The sequence below is a fragment of the Choloepus didactylus genome, chromosome 7 (assembly GCF_015220235.1).
Source record: "Choloepus didactylus isolate mChoDid1 chromosome 7, mChoDid1.pri, whole genome shotgun sequence".
Classification (NCBI taxonomy): Eukaryota; Metazoa; Chordata; class Mammalia; order Pilosa; family Megalonychidae; genus Choloepus; species Choloepus didactylus.
The window spans coordinates 99,206,384-99,227,030 of NC_051313.1; the positions used below are offsets into that span (position 1 = coordinate 99,206,384).

Below are 20,647 nucleotides of genomic sequence, written 5' to 3' on the forward strand. Positions count from 1 at the left end.
GCTTCGAAGTCCATAATAAGGAGTTTGGATTGTATCCTAAGTACAGATTAAGGGACTTTTCAAAGTCACACAGTCACACCATATCAACGTAGGGACTGGATCCCAAGGGTTCTGATTCACAATGTACTTAGCAATGTGCTGTACTGTCATCGGCAGGGATGAGAGCCTTCCTTGAGCTCTGTGGGTTAAGTGCGATTTCAGAGTCATAGGAGGCAATTTTCAGATTAAGTGGGGGAGATGGAATATCTTCAAGTGTTTCTATTAACTATCCTAGAGAGCTCATACATGAAGATTACCTGATTATTTTAGGACCTGTTCAGACCAACTGAAAGAACAATTGATTGAGGATCAGGAAGTGTAGGTTATGGAACAATCTTTTCCAGCACTTGGATAAAAAATGTTATCTTCCCTCTCTATATATACATGCACACACAAATATTTATATTCAAATCTGGCCAACTGTGCTACTTAATTCACAGGATTATTGTGGGAGAAAACAGGGATAACAGCTATTAGGAAACTTTAACATTTTGTTAATGTTGGTCTATTTTTGACATCGTGGTGTCTCTTGCTGTATTTGGTGATGGCTTTTTAATTAAAAAAAGTTCTACTGAGGTAATCAGGGACAAATACAAAAAGGAAGTATGAGCTAAATCATGTGAACAAATCCAACATATAGGGGTTTAAATCTTTTCAGAGCAGAAAGAACATGATTAGGGAAGGGTATATTGCTGATAGGCAAACGAAAGGAGGGCAGCACCATATTTTCACTCTTATCTTTGCCAGCCATGAGCCTCAAAAGGGCAGAAGGAGGCTCATTAGGAGAATGGAAGTCCAAGGCCAAGGTTTGCAAAGTAAGTCAGTCACTCCTCACTCCTTTCCTTAAGTTCAAGTGTGTAGTTCCAAATCATTTGTATACTATGTACAAAGAACTTGGCCATGTGATTCAGGATTACTTCTGGTAATGAAGGATGGAGAAGAGGGCACATAACAGAAGAAAGGAGATGGGCAAATATTCTCTGGATTACCTAAGAGGGAAAAGGGGTGGGGGGATTCTGGAAACTTAGACAATGAAGCTTGATGTCAAATTCTAGAATGAATTCTCAATGAGATGGTTCATGAGCCCTCAGAAATGAGAATAATCTGAGAACCAATTGACAATGAGCATGATGGTTGGGAACCCAATCTAATTTCATTTCTCATGAGGTTATAAGTGATTTATGACTAGAATATACATAGAAAGCATCTCAAACTATATCAAAATCCCTTTTCCCAGTAGCAAAACAAAGGTACCTCTATGAAATAGATACTTAATTATTAGTAACTCCATTTTATAACAAGGAAACTGAAACTTACCGAATATGTTTCCAAAGTTACACAGCTGGTAAATATCTGCAGTGGGTTTCAAAGTTAGCTAGTCTAATTCCAAGCCCAACCTTTGTATGCTAACACTTCTCAGAAAATTTGAACAAATACAGTACAGTGAAGTCCTCAAGAAACTGCAGCTATTAGACTTTTGAGTTTAGCACCATCTTCATATAAGCCAGAGGCTACAGAACAGACACAATCTTAGGTACCACGGGAGGCAGGGTTCAGATAAAGGGAGACCATAGTCCCAGTGGTCACCTATACTGTGCTCAGTTCTGGGTGGTCTGGTGTTAAAATATTGACAACCTATAGTAGGTCTAGAGGACAGTGGACATGAAAGTTCCATCTTAGGTGGACACTGTGCTGCGACTATTTTATTGTGAAGAAGAGAAGATTAAGTGGGGAGATGGGATAGTTATATTGTCTATTATTTCAAGCAAATTGAGGGAGAAACCATTTTGACATTGATTTGAAAAAGGATGCTATAGCTCAGCATGATTTGTAGGTTCCCAAGAATGACCTTTTGCCCCTTTTTCCACCCTTCCTGGTCTTCCATGGGATCTGCCATCTTGGTGACTGATATTCAGTCAGAATCTCAAAATTTGAGAGCACTGCTCCAGGATACAGAACACCTGGGTTCTAATCTTGGCAGTGCCATAATTTTGTATTTGACTTAGTGCAAATCCCCTGTTGTCTTCGTGTTCCATCTTTTACACTTCTACCTATTTTACAGGCTGAAATGAAATAATACATATGAAATTGTTGAAAAGTATAAAATATCAGGTATTTTATTTTACTAATAATCTTTTAATTAGTTGCAACAATGCCTAAAAGTAATGTGCATTAGCTAAAGCTGGGATTATGCTTGAATAAATATCACACCTGTTGGAGATGACACCCTTCAATATCCATACTCTCACCCCTGCTGGACTGCATATTTTTAGACTTTCTGTAGTGCTACACTGCTGTTTTTCACTTTAAATCCACTCTGGCTTCCCCCCTTAAAGCAAGAGGACTTTTAAAGTGAGTGGCTGGTAGTATAACTGGCACATATATCGAATCTCCTTAGTCTGGGCTGTTAAGTAAGTTTAATTAATTTACTAAGTTAATGTTCCACTGCTAGCAACAGAGCCTCATTGCCATCAGCTGGGGAGAGGGAATTGAAAGCCTAAATGAGCTCATTTTTTCACAGTTGGAATTAGGGACCAGTTAGCCAGTTGTGTGGGTTTTCCAATTTCTCCATCTGCCCTGGAGGGATTCAGGCAATTCACTCCCCCAACACTAAGTGTGAGTAAGAGCAGGAAGAGGGAAAGGGGGAAAAACCCCCACCTCTCCCCAACCTTTGCTTCCAGTTTTGGAATTGGAAATTTTGTCTGTGCTTTGCATAAGTTGGCCTTGGAGAAGCCTTTGCTAGTGTTCCTAACAGATGTGAAAAAGAGAAAAGCCTCAGTGAAAGATATTTACCACGTGCACTGTCATTGCAGGGTTTGCAGATAAAAGAAAAACAAATAAACAATAAAAGAATGGAGACAAAATTACAGAAATTTGCAAAATTTGACAAATGGTGGCCTGTAGTTGCCACAAGCTAATGGCTTGCAATGATTAATAAGAGTAAAAATAATTGCATTTCATTAAGATTGATGACACCCCATTTAACCTCCCCTCTCGTTTCAGCCCTAAAGTGGAAAGAGATGAAGTTCTCATCTATAATAGCTCCTGTAACATTACCATGGAAACTGAGGCAGAGATGGAGTGTGAGACGCCTAATCAGCCAATTACCGCCAAGATTACTGAGATACGGAAACGCTGGGGCCAGAACACTCAGGTATAATCAAATCTTTTTTACAGACTGATTCAAACAGCTCAAATTAAATTTGTAATATTGTGTACATTAAAAAAACAATTTAGTCCAAATGGCAGCGATATATAATATTAAATGCTCTCAAACTTTGAGGAGCTGGTCTAATGCACATCATCTGAATTCATAGTTAACTATGGTTAATCATATATTTTCTCAAAAATAGATGAGTGCTGCCTGGGCTCTTTTAAAGCAAATTCTGAACAGATAATCTCCTCAGTATTTTGTCCTGTTTTTCTGCATGCATGTTTGAAAGGGGCTCTCTGCAGATTGTTTCTTCATGAAATAAATGGCCTACAATTTACGCAGGCCCTTCCCAGAAACTGGAAGGCTTCCAAATCCCTCAGCCATCCTCAGCGCTGTGGGCAGCAGTGTCAGCGGGTCCGCTGGTTCATCTCTGTCCTGTGGGGAGCAGAGTGGAAATGTCAGCTTCTGAGGGGGTTATATAGAAATCAGGACTGACAAGTTCCTCAAGTTCATTTGGTCAAGCAAGCCCCTCAATTCCGTGGTTTTTAAATCATCTAAACTACCCCTTCCAAGTGGCTCATTGAAGAATGCAGTCCTAGAAGTCCCCCAGTGAGAAATTCCACAGGCTCCCCAAGGAATTTGCTGGAATTGAAATCAGAGGCTCAGGCCTCTTTGGAAATGGATCAGATAATCTTTTACCACTCCCCAGACTTCTCACTCTACACTGTTAAAAAATAATATTTATTGAGCACCTACCCCTTTAGGTCTGTTTCCCTTTATGAAAGCGATTCACAGATTTTCCCCTTTTTGTCTCTTGTCTTTGGAACAAACATTTATTGAGTTCCTATTGTGTGCCACACACTATACCAGGTTCTTTCGTGAATGCTGTTTTAGTGAACAATCTAAAATTATACTTCCTGGGTTTGTGATGTATGCTTTTCTATAACTTTTGGACTGGTGTTGAAAAATATATGCAGTTACAATAACGTTCTTTTTCTGTCCTCGTTAACTGTTCCCTGCCCACCTCCCCTCCTCCCCTGGGGCCTCACTGACCTACTTCCTTTCCTGGCTCCTCACTCTCCTTCACCTTCCCTTCCAGGTGCCGTCCAGGACTGTCCCTTCTTGCTTCCTTGTTTCCCCAAATCCTCTCTTATTCAGTTCACTATCAGTTTTAGTTCTCCATCTCCAACACCCCTGTCTCCTGACTGTAGCCTGCTCTGAACTCCAGTGCTCATTCTCACAGGCAGCTGTCACTGATGCCCTGAAGGTTTATGGTAGTGAAGTGGGACTGCTGTAGAGATGTTGTGTTGTAGAAAGAGATGCTGGGTCAGATGAATCTGTGCTACCAGTTTTGTGACAGTGAGCAGTCTTTAAACATCCCTAGGCCTCAGTATCTGTCCAGATAATAATGTAGTGTTGTTGGGGTGGTCACGTGCGCAAATGCCAGGGAAAGGGAGGAAGGGCAGGTTATCTCAGTGATTACTGCATGGACTTTGGAGCTAGACTGCCCAAGTTTGAATACATCCTTTGGTAGTTGTGGGTACCTAAGTAACCCCTCTGTGCCTCAGTAGTCTCATCTGTAAAGTGGGGATAATCATGGGTATCCACATAATAGGATTGTTGTGAGGATTACAACATGTAAGCTGCTGAGAACTGGACCTTGCACATAGGAAATGCCATTATTGGTAGTAGCAGCTAGCTAGTGGTAGTGCTCGAAAATGATATGGAATTGTTTTCAGTAGTGCTTGCTGCTTTGATCATATCATTTCACTTCTTAGATTGTTTAATTTTTCCTCATCTCAAAGTCTAATTTTGAATTTTCTTTTTTAAGGTTTAAATGTCTCATTCACTTTAAAACATTTATACAACACTTATTTATTGAGTTCCAACCATATTCAAGGTCCTCTCCATGCTCTGAAGGAGATGAAAAATAATGTGGAAAGAGACCCTTTAAGAGATAGTAGGGAGGAAGGGCATGAATGGAAATAGGTGAGGGTCTAAGAAGGGCAGGTAGAGCAAGTTTGTCGCATTTGAATGGAAGCTTGGACACCAGCCAGACCTGCCCTCTGGTTTGAGAGATGGTTAACTGGGGCCCATAAAGGGAGATGAATTGATAAAGGTCATACAGACCGTTATTTGGCATTATAAGCCATGCAGCCATAAGTTGTTGTTGAGAAAGTAAGCTGTTTACTCTTTAGGAACCAGAAGAGCATGTCTGACAAAACCTCCTGGGCTGGTGACAGTGCCTAGGAAACTCCAGCCCTGCAGGTGAGGAGGAGGGTGGAGGGAGCACTGAAGATGTAGAGTCCAGGTATGACAAGCAGTACACTCAGATGTTGGTAATGAGGTGGCAGTTTTAAACAGTCTGTTGGGAGCAGGGCCCTCTTGAGCAGGAGTAAACAGGGACAATGGCAGGGCTTTATAGCAAAATCATCTGAGTTTAAGACCAGCTTAAGTTCCAGGGGGGTCCTAAAGAGTGAAACAAGAGTCTCGGGAACAAGACCTTTGGTACAGACTGAATCAGTATGGTAGGAATCAGGGAACAGCTATGGCTCCATGGGCACATGGTTGCCCAGAGCCCAGAAAAACAAGACAAAATTCTAGGTAATTAACAAGAGTTAATTCTAGGTGCTCCTCTCTGGTAGAGTGGCTGGTTTGCTTCAGGAATTGGGTGTAATAATGTCTAAAGATGGAAGGCTTCAAACTAGGTGACCATATGATTTATCACCCAAAGCATGATGCTTTTGAGGGTGAAAGGGATACCATGAATAATTACACTGGGATAATATGTCACCCACATTGGGATGTGTGTTTATCCTATCTGGGCTTGTGGATGAACCGCCACCTATTATGGGTTGTATGGTTGCCCTACCTCAGTCCGGGGGAAATATGTCACATGTTTTAGGATGAATGTCTTGGCTTGAGCCTGGGGACTAGAATCTAGGTGCCCATTTCCGCATCCAAGAATTCCCCAATGTGAGAATCTCAGAAGACTAGTTCCAAAAGATATTAATAGGTATTCAGTGATTAAAGGATTCTGAAGTCAAATGCATTTATGAATGCTAGGTTAAACAAAGTTATATATTTTCTTCTACCAAAGGATTTTGAAGCATTTAATATGTGGATGCATATTGTGAATGTCTAATAAAGGGCTGCAGTGTGGACTATTTCCAAAATTGGCTGTCCACAAAACCTTTTATTCACAAAAATTCTCTTGGGGGCTGGTATCTGTCCCACTGCCCTCACTTTGGGAGACATTGCCATGCCATGCTTGCTCCTGCCATAGAGCAGAGACTCAAAGGTGGGAAAGATTATTTTTGTCAACTGGGATCTACTGAAGTAGGTGGCATTTATATTAAGCCATGAAGAATGGGCAGGGTTTGGCATTCAGGGGTGCAGAGGAAAGGTCTTTCTGGAAGAGGCATGAGCATGCACAAGGCAAAGGCAGGAAGTCATGGGAAAAGTACCAGGAGCATGGTGTGTGTGAAAGGGACTAGTGAGTTGTAGGGTTGGAAAGTTGGGCTGGCATCAGATTGTGATGGTAGGCTAACTAAGCCTTTGGTCCTTCAGTTCAGCAGGTGATCAGTAATCCCTGAGGACTTCTTATCTGGTCACAGGTGTGCTTTAATCACATTGATCTAGTAGCTGGATGAGGGATACCTTGGTTGGGAAACCTGTGGGAGGCAGATGAGAGGTAAATGGTGCCTAAACCAGGGAAGTGGCAGAGGGAATGGGGAAGAGGGGACACACACAACAGTCAACTCTTGATAACTTGTGTTAAACTAACTGCTCAAGATATGGAAAATTAAATGGGATTGGAAAGAAAAATTATGCACAGGCTTTCCAAAATGATCTTTTCAAAATTTTGAACAATATTATATATATGTTTATGACTCCTAAATTGGAATCTCCAGCCCTTGAACTTCAGATTCCTGTATTTCACTGTCTACTGTTACCTTCACTCAGATATCTAAATGAAATCTCATATCTAAAAAGAATGTAAATTGAGCCGATCTTCTCCCTGCCCTTCACCAACCTTCTTGAACTCAGTTGATGGCCACTTTATCTTTTCAGTTGCTTAAGCCATGGAAGCATCCTTCGTCTTCCAAATAGCATATCAGATCCATCAGGAAATTGTTTGCTCTACCTTTAAAGTATATCCAGAATCTGGCTACTTTCGGCAAGTCCACTGCTACTACCCGTCACCATCATCTCTTCCTGGATTGTGACCAGGCCCTCCCAACTTGCCTCCCTGCTTCCACTCTTGCCTCCCTTCCATCTAGCCTCAAAGAACCACATGATCCTTTCAAAATGTGTTAGATGATTTTACTCTTCTCCTCAGAAACCTTCCAGTGCTCCCAGATTCTCTCACCGTAAAAGCCAAAGTCTGTACACTGACCAAATGGTCCTTCTTATTCTTCCCCACCTGCCCCAGATCCTCCCCAACCTCATCACTCACTTCTCTTGCTTTACTTGCTCTGCTCCAGGCACACTGGCCTCCTTGCTGTTCTTCGAACATGCCCCGTGCTGGAATCTCTGCATGTGATGCTCCCTCTGCCTGAATTACTCTTCTCCCACCTCTTTCAAGTTCAACCCCTACTTTCATGTCTTGCTCAAATGTTACTTCCTCAATGAAGTCTCCCTTTACCACCCTGTTTAAAATTGCAACCTAGTACCCCTCACTCCTTATATCATAGGTTCAATTTCCCTTACCACTTTCTATTTTTCCATAGCTACCAATTTACTATGTTTATTGTTTAGTGTCTGACTTTTCTTGCTAGAGTATCAGCAGCAAGAAGGCAGAAAGTTTTCTGCTTTGTTCATGGTGTATCTTAAGCACCTAGAACAAAGCATGAATCAAGTCTCAGAATGAACAGTATAGAAACACAAATAAAAGAAGTTGAAAAAAGCCTTCTCACATGTCATGTCTTTAATCATATCTTGAGAAGGTTATATCTGAAATGAAATACACATCCACATAGATACATGTACTCATTTATACCCAAAGATGTTATTGTGCTATTTATTTTATTCTTATACTTGCTTTTTTAAAAATTTCATGGCATCCTAGGATGTAAGCTCTTTTGAAAAGAGGGGCTTTGTTTTGTCACTGCCATTTTCCCAAAGCTTAGAACTATGCCTAGTACATAACAGTGATCATTAAAAATTACAGAATGAATGAATTTATAAATGATTTAATACTTTGGGGGTCATCTTTTCATTTTAGCACATGTGAAACTTTCTTTTCCTTCAGAAAACTTTGATTATATGTTTTGTGTCATATACTGTGATACACTGAAACAAGATAAAAGATGTTAGGAAAAGAAGATCCAAAAGAGTACTGGAAAATAAAACAGAGTGCCGTAAAACAGAGATTTTGAGATTCTGAAGGAAAAATAGCTGAATGAGTTGGATTCTCAGAGCAACCACAGCAGAAAAGACACAACCCAAAGCAAATTTAGAAAAAATTGCCTTCAAGATTACATCTATTCTCCTCAGTGGAGCTCTGGAAGAAATTCCAAACTTAAGAGTCAGATGGGGCTGACATAGGGGTAATTAATTAAGGAATTGCTTGGGGGAATCTCTAGGTCAAGGGAAATGTTGATTTCCCTTCCTTTTCTTTCCCTTTCTTTCCCCCTGTCCCTGTGTACATGGAGTTCCTGAATCTGTGGCTCTCAAGATGAAGTCTTAAGAGCAGGTCGTGAAACAAAAAGGGAGTATTGCCTGGGAATGGGAGATGAGTTTGGTCCATTGTGGATTTTAAGGCTGATGTTAAATTAAGCCAAACCCAAGTGATCTGGAACTCTGCAAGACTCAGACAGAAAGGCAGAAAGGGTGGGGGAAAGTGGCTTTCTTGTCATTTAATGGCTCCAAGGAATCCCTTTACTTTGACTACACTTAACCAGATGTTTTACCCCAAAATTTTAGTTGTGATAACTTGGAGAGGTTTCTCTGAATATCTAATGTGCCATACCAGTAGAAAAAGAAGTCTGAAACAATGTTATTAAAGTTCTCTGAAAATGACTTTGAGCCTAGAATTCTACACTCAGTCAAATATTATTTGAGACAGTAACAAAGTAAAGACATATAATCTATATAAAATTCATAGTTTATCATCCCTGTGTACTCCCTGAAAAAGAAGTACTTGATGTACTCCAACAAACTGTAACATGAATCCAAGAAAGAAGAAGATATAGAATACAAAAAACAGTGGTGAGCAACCTGCGTAACAGTAAAAACAGAATAAAAAGTCTTGGCAAGGTGGCTGTGAAGCCTAATACAGTTTTTGGGAATGGAGTCTTAACAAGACGGAGACAGGAAGCTCCTGTTCCAACTTGGTATAATAAAAGGAGATCAGGAAACAGAAATCACGTTACCTAAAGATGGAACGTAAATGGAAGAATGGCAGATGACTTAACAAGGTGGAGGAACGCTTTGGGATTAGAGAAATTGGGTACCAGAAAATGAGATGAGGCAGGATACTAAAAAAGAGGGGGTTGATGGAAATCCTCTATAAAGGGTAGCTCAATCCTTAGGACACTGTGCGCTTAGCTGACACAGTCAGACATCTGCTCCTGCCCCACTCTCCAGGAAGCAGAGGCATAGTTTCTGGACAAATTGAATTAGTAAGGTGTTAATTAGGTGCTTGATACCAAGCACAGGGGAGAGTGGGGAGGGCCATGCAGCTGAAATCTGGAGGATGAATTGAAGTCTGCCCACGCTTCTGAGAGAGGTCATCTCCCAGCCTTCACTGACTTCGTTCCCCTGCCCTGCTCCTGAATCCTGGCAATCCAAATTCCACTCCTCCCAGGAAGGAGACTGGAAGTTTTTTCTCTGGAGAGATTAAACTAGATTAAACACCCACAAATAACTGACATTTGAAAGCCTTCATGAAGCCCCACTTACGTAGATTGTCTGCTTAACTTTACAGTACATTGCTTTTAAATATGAATGGACAGAGTTCTGGTTCTGCCTATGAGAAAGCAATGAGTTTCAGAATTACCCTCCTGCTGTACATAAGTATAGAACTGGTCAAGTTATATTTCAAGCATTGGATAACAGACTGCACAAGGCTATGATCCTTGAGAGAAGAGAAATTCACAGGGTGAGCTCAACATTCACCTTGGCTTTCTGTCTGGGGGCACTATACAAAATACAGCACAGGGAAGTAGAACTTGAACAGAGAGTAGCAGGCTTACTGGGTGGAGTTCAGTCTGCTGATGCAGATGGAATTTTCAATATAAGATACCAGAGAGGAGAGAATTATGCAGAGAAGGAGCTCTCAAAATCTTCATGGGGTCTCCTTGAGTCTTTGGCCAAATAGTAATGCATTGAGTGCATTTCTGTGAGGTCTGGCAGATCAAAGCTACTAGGAAGCTTGAGGAAAACAGTAGATTCCAAAGCTTGCACTGTTCTGGGAGATTTTAATGCATTGCCCAGTTAGAGCAGAGAGACCTCACTTACTCCTCTGAAAGGCCACACATTAGGAATAGGGATTCTCTAGCCCTAGAATAAAGCTACTCTATTTACCCAAATAGTGCCTAAAAACAAGGCCTGACAGGATAAAGCTTATCTTTCAGTAAATTGTCTGTCTACCAAAACCAAACCCAGAATCTCGAGAACATAGTAGCTACAATGTTCAGCATACAATGAAGAACCAGAGGGGGGAAAAAAAACAAAAGAAAAAACAACCCAGAAAATGTAATCAGTTGAAACAGACCCATGGATGATAGAGATGTTGGAATTTAGCAGACAAGGATTTTAGAACAGCTATTTTAAACATACTTAAGGTTTTAAAGGAAAAGGCATACTTAACTGATAGGGAATCTCATCAGGGAAATGGGAACTATTTCAAAGAACTAAATGAAAACTGTAGAAATGAAAGATGTAAGATCTATAATTAAAAAATTGTTAATGGCAGATTGGACCCTGCAGAAGATAAGATCAGTGACCTTGAAGACAGGACAATCAAAACTATCCAAACTGAAGGACAGAAAGAAAATAGAGAGGAAAAAACAGACAGATATTCAGTAACCTCTGGAATAATATTGAGTAGTCTAATATTTGTGTAATTGGAGTTTCAGAGGGAGAGTAAAAGTAGGAGGGATAGAAAAAAATTTAAAGAAATAATGGCCAAAATTTTTCCAAATTTGATGAAAACTACCATCCTACAGATTGAAAAGGCTTAATTAATCCAAAGCAGAAGAAACATAAAGAGAACCATGGTTGGAGCCAGTTTTCTTGAATTAATCTTTAGATTCAATGCAATCCCAATAAAACATCCCAACAGGTATTTTTTGGTAGAAATTTCCAGGCTGATTAAAAATTTTTATAGAAACGCAAAGATCTACAATAGACAACACTATTCTAAGAGCAAATGTGGAGGTCTTACACTGCCTGATTTAAGTCTTACTATAAAAGTTATGGTAATGAAGACAGTGTAATATTGGCATAGGACAGGCAGATTAAAGAAGAGAAGAGAGTTCAGAAATAGACCCATGCTTAGATAGTCAGTTGATTTTTGACAGTCTATTCAATGAGGAAAGGAAGGTCTGGAACTACTGATAGCCACAATGCTGCTGTTACGCAAACATACCAGAAATGGATTGGTTTTTATGAAGGGGGTTTATTTGGTTACAAAGTTATAGTCCTAAGGCCATAAAAGTGTCAAAACTAAGGCATCAACAAGAGGATAACTTCACTGAAGAATGGCTGATGGCATCCAGAACACCTCTGTCAGCTGGGAAGGCATGTGGCTGGCATCTGCTGCTCCAGGTTGTGTTTCAAAAGGGTTTTCTCCAAAATGTTTCTGGGCTTGTTTCTCTTAGCCTCTTCAGCTCCTGTGCATCTAACCATCTGGTGGACCTCTCTTAGTTTCTCTGGAGCAAACTCTGGGCTAGCATCTCTTAGCTTAGCATCTCCGAAAGTCCTTCTGTCTGCATCTCTAAGCATCAGCTTTTAACGGCCTTCTCCAAAATGTCTCTTATAATAGGACTCTGGTGATAATTAAGACCCACCCTGAATGGGCAGGCTCCATATCTCCATCGAGATAATTGATTCAAAGATTTAGCCTACAGTTGATTGAGTCACATCTCCATGGAAGCACTCAGTCAAAGGATTAATGTCTGCCCTCACAAGATTGCTTTAAAGAATATGGTTTTTGGGGGGACATAATGTATTCAAACCGACACAGTGGACTTTAATCCGGATTACTAGAGTCCTTTATAAGCAGAACAAATTAATATATAGTGAGAGAAAGCCATGGGGAGGAGCCAGAAGATGGAAGTCAACAGAACCCAGAACAGAAAGGAGAGGACATAGCCAGGTTATGCCAGGGAACCCCAAAGATCGCTGGCAGCCAGCACCAGAATGTTACAGACTATGGGGAAAAAGCACTGCCTTGCTGATGCCTCAATTTCAGACTTTTCCTAGCCTGAAAACTGAGCCAACATTGTGTGGTATTTGTCATAGCAGCCTGAAAAACTAAGACTCTAGTCATTTAAGAAAGTCTCCAGCATAAAGGAATTTAGTCAAACAAAACTAGTACATACAAGTAGGAAAAAGAAACTCAGAAGAAACAGAAAAAAATGCATGGAGAGAAGAGAAAATATTGTATCAAATAAAAAAGTATTGTATCTATAAAAAAGAAGCAAGCAGGGGATCAGAAACCACTCTAGGATACTAAAAGGAAAAAGCCAAGGAAGATAGAATTAAGAAAATGTCCTAGACGAGTGGTTATCAGAGTATGATTCCCAGACCACTAGCATCAGTATTTCCTGAGAACTGGTTAGAAAAGCAAATTTTTGAGCCTCATCCCGGAGTCTGGAAGTGGGTCTGGCAATCTGTGTATGACAAACCTTCCAGAGGAGTTTGAAAACCACTGTTTTAGAAAATGCAACAAAAATAACAAAAATAGGGATGGGCTACAGGTTTTCTGCCCTGTGGACTAGTAGGGGATTAAACAGGAGGTTCAACATCTAAATCAATAGGAGTTCCAAAAATGTCCAACAGAGAATTATTTAGAATTGAGGAAATGATCAAATAAGGGAAGCAGATGACCCAGTGCAAAAGGGACTCTCCATCAAATAATCCAGGGCATGAAATGGGAAAGGGTCATCACCTAGGTACATTGTCCTTATAATTTTAGTACTCACTTGCCAAAACCCCAACCCTGGTTAAATTAAATTCTAGGTCTGTTTTGCTCCTTTACCCTCAGAGCTGAATGTGACCGGGGAAAAACTTATCTCAACTTCATGACTGCTCTACCTCAAATGAGGACCACCAGTGTTTTTGCATGTTTTATTTACTGCTATCTTCCCCATGCCTGGCACATAGAGGATGCTTGATAAATATTTGTTGAATGAGTGACTAAGTAGTGAAAATGAAAACTTATTTAAAGTGGTACAGATATCATGTAGAGATATATGAGAGGCTCCCCCATAAGAGCTCACGATACAGGTTTGGAGGAACTATCAGTAAGAAAAATTTGGAAATTTTAACGTTAAGAACTGTGGCAAAGAGCTTCAATAACCTCTTGGGGTAGAAGAGGGCAGAGAAGGGATCATGGATTGAACCTGGAAGCATTCAGTTCTGACCAAACAGAAGGACAAATCAGGGCAGTCAGAGATGAAACAAGGTAATGTATTTTAAACTTGAGTTACTCATGGTCCACCTCTCCCTTAACCAGATAAAGCCTTGTTTTGATGTGCTTTGTAAATTGGAGTTCTAGGCAAGACCTCATTTGAAAAAGGATTCTAATGCTAAAAGTGTGTTTGAAAACTCTTGCTGTAGTGTCATGGTACCCTGGAGAAGGGAGAGTTTGAAGGAAGGTGGGAGATATCAAAAGTTTATGGCATTTGGGAGGCCCTCGGTGACATTTGTGGGGTTAAGGAGTAAGAGGGCCATATGGATATGCAGGCAGTGATTAAAGACCACAAGTAGGAAGGGAAAGGAAGGATGCTTGTTAGTGCTGTGGATGGGCAACTCCTTCCATGTAGTCTGTAGTGTGAGAGGTGGTTTTCTTAAGTGAACGTTACCTTGATTAAAGCTGTGGTCCTCAAGCGTCTTACTTAATCTATGAAATGATTTGATGAGACCAAGATTCACAGTTCTCTCATCCCTCCATTCTTCTAGTGACTACAAAATTGTCCTCAGATAACCCTATGTTTGGCTGGTATAATCACCACCATTTGAAATGGCTCTCAATGCATACCTCCTTCAGAAAAATTTTTCTTCCCTTAAAATTAGGGTTTTTCTCTGGGGAAATCTCATAGTACTTTATAATACTTGTCTTACAGAATTTTTTATTTTTTGTATTGTTCAATTACTTGTATTTATTTAAATGTCTTATCTCTCAGGTGGACACTAAACTCCCTAAGGGTGGATCCATGTTTGATTCATCTTTGATGAATGATGGATGAAGGAGCATATTTGCACAGGATTAAGCAAAACCACCCTGCTTAATTTAATACTTCCTTTTAGTTTATGGAGACTCTTCTAGGCAAGTGGTACAATACAGTGATGTGACATGTATATAGCTACACAGAGGCAAATTTGAATGTGCTTTTCATTCTCCAATCACTTTTATTCCTCCTATTACTGAAATCTACAAAATGCTTTCCCTCCCCTTCCCTCCCACCCTCTCCTGTCCCCTTCCCTTCTTTCCCTCCCCTCTTCTCTTTGTCCATCCTTTCCTTTCTTTTAAAACCACCTCTTTTATTCTGTGCATATCTTCAGGGTTGGTTTTCCTGCAGAGGTAGGTGCTGTTGAAAGCAGGGTTGAGCTAGTGATTAGGCCACTAATGTATGCCAGTCCCCTATTGCCGGGGGTGGGGGTAGGGGTAGGGGGTTTTGGAAGGCAGGTGGTTTCACATCTGAAAGGGACTTTACCTCTTTAGGGTAATTAGGCAGGAAGACAAATAGCAGCAGAGACAAATAGGATACTTGGTGTATGGGACTCCTGGGGCTGGGCTTCAAGTTCTAGCAAAGTCCCTGTCTTACTTCTGTGTGACAAGTCACTTAACCTTTCAATTGATTAAGGTTAGTACTACTTGGCTTCCAGCTTTTGGAGAGAGGAAGACAATACATTAAAAAAAATTGTGGTAGAAGGAGAAACTTAATAGTCAAACAGAGCATTTGATCTAGTAGTTATGAACTTGGGCTCTGGAATAAAACTGAACTTGAGGTCACTCCTTACTTGTTGTATACTTTTGGATAAATTTCCTTAGCCTCACTGAGTCTGTTAATTCCTACTTTATAGGATTGTCAGAACTAAATAATGCATGTGGAATGCTTAGCATAGTGTCTCATTCATAAGAAACCCTCAAAATGTACCAGGCATCCCTATTTTTGATTAAATAGACAATGGGACAACTATGCAAGAGAAGGAAGCCATTAAAAACCCATTTTAAAAGAGTATGTTGAGACATGGAGAGGTCTCTAAATATAGCAGGCTGTAAAACAATATTCATATTTTAAAAGTACACTTGTGGACACAAACAAAAATGATTAAAAGGACAGAAAGCCACATTTTCTTCATCTTCAATGATGGCTAGTAATCTGTCCTGATATGTTGATGTTATTGTGGGAATTAAGAAAGATAAATTCATTAATGTTCCAAAAACTGCAAACTCTTAGACACCAAGTTTTGTGATGTTATCATAAACAGAACTTGTTATGTAAAAAGGCTTATTAGGAACCACATCTTTATGCTTTTCTCCCTATTGCTTTTATTTAAAATGAGGAAATTCAGAAAATGTTTATCCAGGATGTAGGCTTAAATTCATCTGAGCAAGTTAATTGAGCTTCCCTGTGTTTCAGGGATTCTCTCTGTTAAATGGGTTCGTGACATCAGCCTGCTCCTTTCCCACCAAGATATTTTAATGGTAAATGAGGCTATGGTTTCAATGACCCCTCGTTACATTTTGGCTAAAAAAGTCCCTGTCATTACTGCATATTGTAATATCACTGGGTAAATACCACATCGCCATACAGGGGTTTAAATCATCTCAGGTAAACTTTTCTAATCTTTTATTTTAAAATAATAGTTTCTCTTCTCAGTGGAAAACAGTGAACTTTATTAACCCTGTGAAAATGAGCCTATTAATGACAGGCAGAGGGCAGTCCCGTTGGGACTTGACATACTTATTTTCTTCCAAAGTACAGCTTTGTAAATTGAAGCTCTCCTGGTCTAAATAAATACTGCGTGGAATTTTCTCAGTGAAATCTAATATCATCCAGAAATACGTGGGCTCATTTTGGGTTTGACTGTGAGAATGCAATGATTTGATTTCTTCTTTGCTTTTCCAAATATGAAGCTTTAGCTAGCTACAGATAGGCATGAAGTGCTATGAAATTGCTTTTGGTGGTGGAATGGCCCCACATTAGGGTTCTTTGAATTCTACAGGGGAAGTGAGGTTTGGAGAATGAAGAACCAGCAACATTTAAATTTTTTTGTTTGCTGACTCATTGGGTAACAATGAACACCTCAATTTTGTAATCTCATGTCACGATTTCCTAATAGGTGATGTGGAAGGATTACATAGAAGGCCTTAGCAATGGGACTGTGAAAACTATGATGTGTTAATCTGTTACATAGTCAGTATATTTAATTCTTCACGTGAGAGAAAATCTTGCTTTTCAGAGGTCTATTTGTTCAATTCCTGAAGACATCGTAGTAAAGTACCATTTTCATGAAGAGTGATGAAGAATTAACACTCAGTTATGAGTAGATTCCCTTCCCAGGTCACCAGTGTTCTGGATAATAGTTGAATGGGTTTCATAAATTAGAGATAGTTGTACTTTGTCTGTGTGTATGGTGCATGCACGCAGGTGTTGGGGGAAGGAGCAATATGCGTTCCATAAGGGTTTGGATATGTGGTTTGTTAGTAGATATGTTACACATTTTTCATTTTGCTATATGTTATGGAATATCATCAGTTTTGAGTCAAATAAATGTAGCATTTCCATTTGCAACAGTAAATAATCATCTCGGCTTGAGCTACAATAGTAGTTTGGTTAATTTGGAGAACTTGGGTTTTCTCCTCAGCGATGTCCTGTTTTAAGTCTTATTGGCTGAGTCGTCCGTCTTCCTCTCCAGGGTCCTTGCTGTCAGTACCTTTGCCTAAGTCTGCTGTTCCTTAAAGGGACACAGTAGCTGCCCCTAAAATGCATCTCTTTGTGGGAGAATCTCAGGAAGTCTTGACTATATAGCTGCAGTAGTAGCTGGAGCCCGAGTGTGAAAAAATTTGGTTAACAGTGAAAAGGAAATAGCTCTTATTTTGGGTGAGGGAAATTGTGGTTATTCAAATGTAGAAATTGTTTTGGAAACTGACTTAATCAAACTGAAAATTTGGCTAGCTCAGAGAGAAAGAACTCTTCTCTCAGGGAGTTGTTTTAGAGGAGAAAAGACAAGGAAGCAGAAGGAGATAGTCTTGTTGGGTAGAACTTAAAGATTATTGAACTATTTTTAGATAAAAACTGTTGCTTAGAGATTGAGATTCTCTTTATGGTATTGTAATGTGTGTGGATGAATTATAGTTAACTGGCTACTGACTCTATAAAATGGTTATCTCAGGGATAGGCTTTTCTGCTTTTTTTTTTTTTTTTTTAACTTTCTTCATCTTTTACTACTGTTTCATCTCAGATTTAAGGGGACTGAACTAATCTGATTGGGCAGATCAGTGAAGAGTGCATATGCCCAACTCATTGATGGTTCATTTAGTTGCTGTGTTCCTGCTGTTTTTGTGGATTGCTTTGTTTACTGATTGGACATTTAAATTGGACCTCTTCTGGTCCATTGGTTGTCCTTGGCTAAAGTTATGGTAGGCTAGAGGCAGGGGTGTTGATTATTGGATATTTAACTGGGTTTCCAGAACAGTTTCTCTCTTTTAAATAAGCGAATGTATAGCAGCTCTGCTGTTAGTCTCCTCTGTGATAGAAATATCCAGTTCTCTACTTGGGGAATAAGAGAGCATTACACTTCCCCACTCTTGAAGTTTGATGTCATATGGCTTGCTTAGAAGTGAGTAGCGCTCGATTCTCCAGCTTTCTCTTCTCCTTTGTCATGGTGACTAAACAGCATAGAGTATGGGGTTAACTTATGGTGAACAGTTGTTCTGTCCTCGAGAGTTGCCAACATTTGTAGGTGGGCTTTTTGTGAATAAGAAATAAACTTTCGTGTTGTTGAACCACTAAGGCTTTGGGGTTGATTTTTACTGTACATAATCTAGCCAGTCCCGATCGATGGCATCATCTTTCCTAAGTGACTGTGCAGCACTGTGGCTGACCCACTGCCATCCCCATGATGACTGTAATTCTTCTCTGTGGGCCCAAATGGGATCATAACCTGGTTTACATTCTTGATGGGAGGTATAACAGACTAGACCATGAGACGGGACCATTAGGCAGAAATTATAGAGTGATGAGAGTTAGTGGGGAAAAGAGCTAGACATCTGATAGCATTCAGTCTGTTCTGATCTTCTGAATTCTCATTTTCTTCCCCTTGCGGAAGTTGTGTGCTTCCGTCCCACCCTTGTTCCCTGTGCCCTGAAGGAGTGTGAAATTCTGTAGTGCTGAGAATTTTATCACCAACTTTTGAAGTGTTGTTTTGACTCTGTTGAGTGCGTTTTTGTGGGAAAAGATGGTTCTTTCTGGCATTTTCAGGTAGATTAATCTTGTTTTCTCCTAAGAAACCTCCAGAACATTATACAAAAAGAAAATTTGTTCAAATGATAGCAAATATCTATACCTATAGTTTCTCTATATATCTCTATGCAATCTATTGATAGCTATTTTTCATACACTCATACTCTCTTATTTCTCTCTTTAAATTTTACTGTGGGGCTTTAAAATTCTTGTTATGAAGATTTAAGTTCACAAGGAGCAAAAATCTGACTTAGGTGGATTTAAATGATAAAGAGACTTTATTGGCTCACAGAACTGAAATGTTTAGGAGTTGAGTCTAGGCAGCTCAGTGCTCCCTAACAAGAAGGCTGTTCCGTATCTCTGACCCACCTTCTGGAGTGTCAAATTCAACCTGAGGCTGCATTCTTTGTGGCCACAAGATGGTTGCCAGTATCTCCTGGGACTCTTTGCTTCCTAATTCACATCTCAGGAGGGGAAAAAAGGGCCTTTCATGAAAAACTTCTCAGAGGAGGAAGTTTCTTTTCCAGAAATTTCCAACAAATGTCTTCTCCTGACTCATTTGTCCAACTTGAGTCACTTGACCTGAATACCCTGTGGCTCGTGATGGGATTTGCTGATTGTGGACCTTAGAATGAGCTATTCCTCCTCACAGAGCTGGTGGGAGTAGTGATGCCTGGAAGGGAAATCCTGGGACTGTTAAAAGAGTGGGAAGTTGGGGAATGGGTGTTGAGGAGACATTGGCATTGCGTTTCTCTTTATAGCTCTAAACTGAGCCCCGTTCCTCTGATCCCTCTCACTGGTCCTTTTTGATAACTAAAGGCATTGCTGTTGCGTGACATTTTGATAGGGGTGAAAACGAAGCACCTTTTCTGTATCATGGAGTTAGGTAAGTGAAAAGGAAACAAAGAATTTGGTAAACCTCCCTTAGAAATCAGAAGTGTTTGCTTTTAACAAACAAACAAACAAGCAAATGAGAAGGCATAATGACTACATAAAACACACATACCTTCAGTAGCCTGCAGGACCTCAAAATCAGTTATGTGTTTCTTTTGAGATGTGCATCTTCCTGATGCTAAATGACAGTAGCTGTTTTTATGATGTACCAGCTCCCAATGGGGATGGCTCATCATTCAGTTCTACGTGAGGCAACCCTCCTTCTAATAATAAAGAAAAGAGCAATCTAGGAAAAGAAATGGTCTGTTACAGTGTTTGCTTCTCATAATGGGTCTTCCTAAACACTTTACAAATATTAATTAATAAGCTCTGAGTTTCCTTGTATAATGAATTCCTATTTATACAGGGAGGCAAAGACAAAGTCAACTGACCAAGGCCCCTCCGTGAATTAATGTCAAAAGCAAGGACCTCGACAGTTTGGGCTCACAGCTCCAGTACTGGTCATCTGAAAGCATTGCCATTTAACCCCTTTCCCTTCCCAGAGGGGAAAGGTATGCACAGTCAAGCAGAAGCAAATATATTTTGTTCTGTTTCTCCCTGACACTGATTAATATGAGTTTGAAGGACACTGCTTGATAACTTTACGAAGACGTAATGAATGAAGCAATATGACCAGTAGAGAGAGCAGGGTACTCCTGTGTCAGGAAAACCATATTATCATCTGTGCAGTTTGAATGTATTATGTCCCCCAGAAAAAGCCATATTCTTTGATGTAATCTTGTGTGGGCAGGTGTATCAGTGTTAATTAGATTGTAATTCTTTGAGTGTTTCCGTGGAGATGTGCCCCACCCAACTGTGTGTGATGACTTTGTTTGGATGATTTCCATGGAGGTGTTGCCCCACCCATTCAGGGTGG

The 20,647-nt window shown here is 40.1% G+C and overlaps 1 protein-coding gene across 9 annotated transcripts in view; it reads left to right on the top strand.

The window, feature by feature from the left end:
* PKHD1 (PKHD1 ciliary IPT domain containing fibrocystin/polyductin) overlaps positions 1-20,647 on the top strand; it is a 473,530-nt gene that overhangs the window by 79,995 nt on the left and 372,888 nt on the right. For all 9 annotated transcript variants that reach the window (XR_005217861.1, XM_037842918.1, XM_037842911.1 and 6 more), the window contains one exon: positions 3,043-3,193. Coding sequence is in view for 8 of the 9 variants with exons in the window: in XM_037842918.1 (XP_037698846.1) it covers positions 3,043-3,193 (151 nt within the window). In the remaining variant the exon portion in view is untranslated. The remainder of the gene's footprint in view (positions 1-3,042; positions 3,194-20,647) is intronic.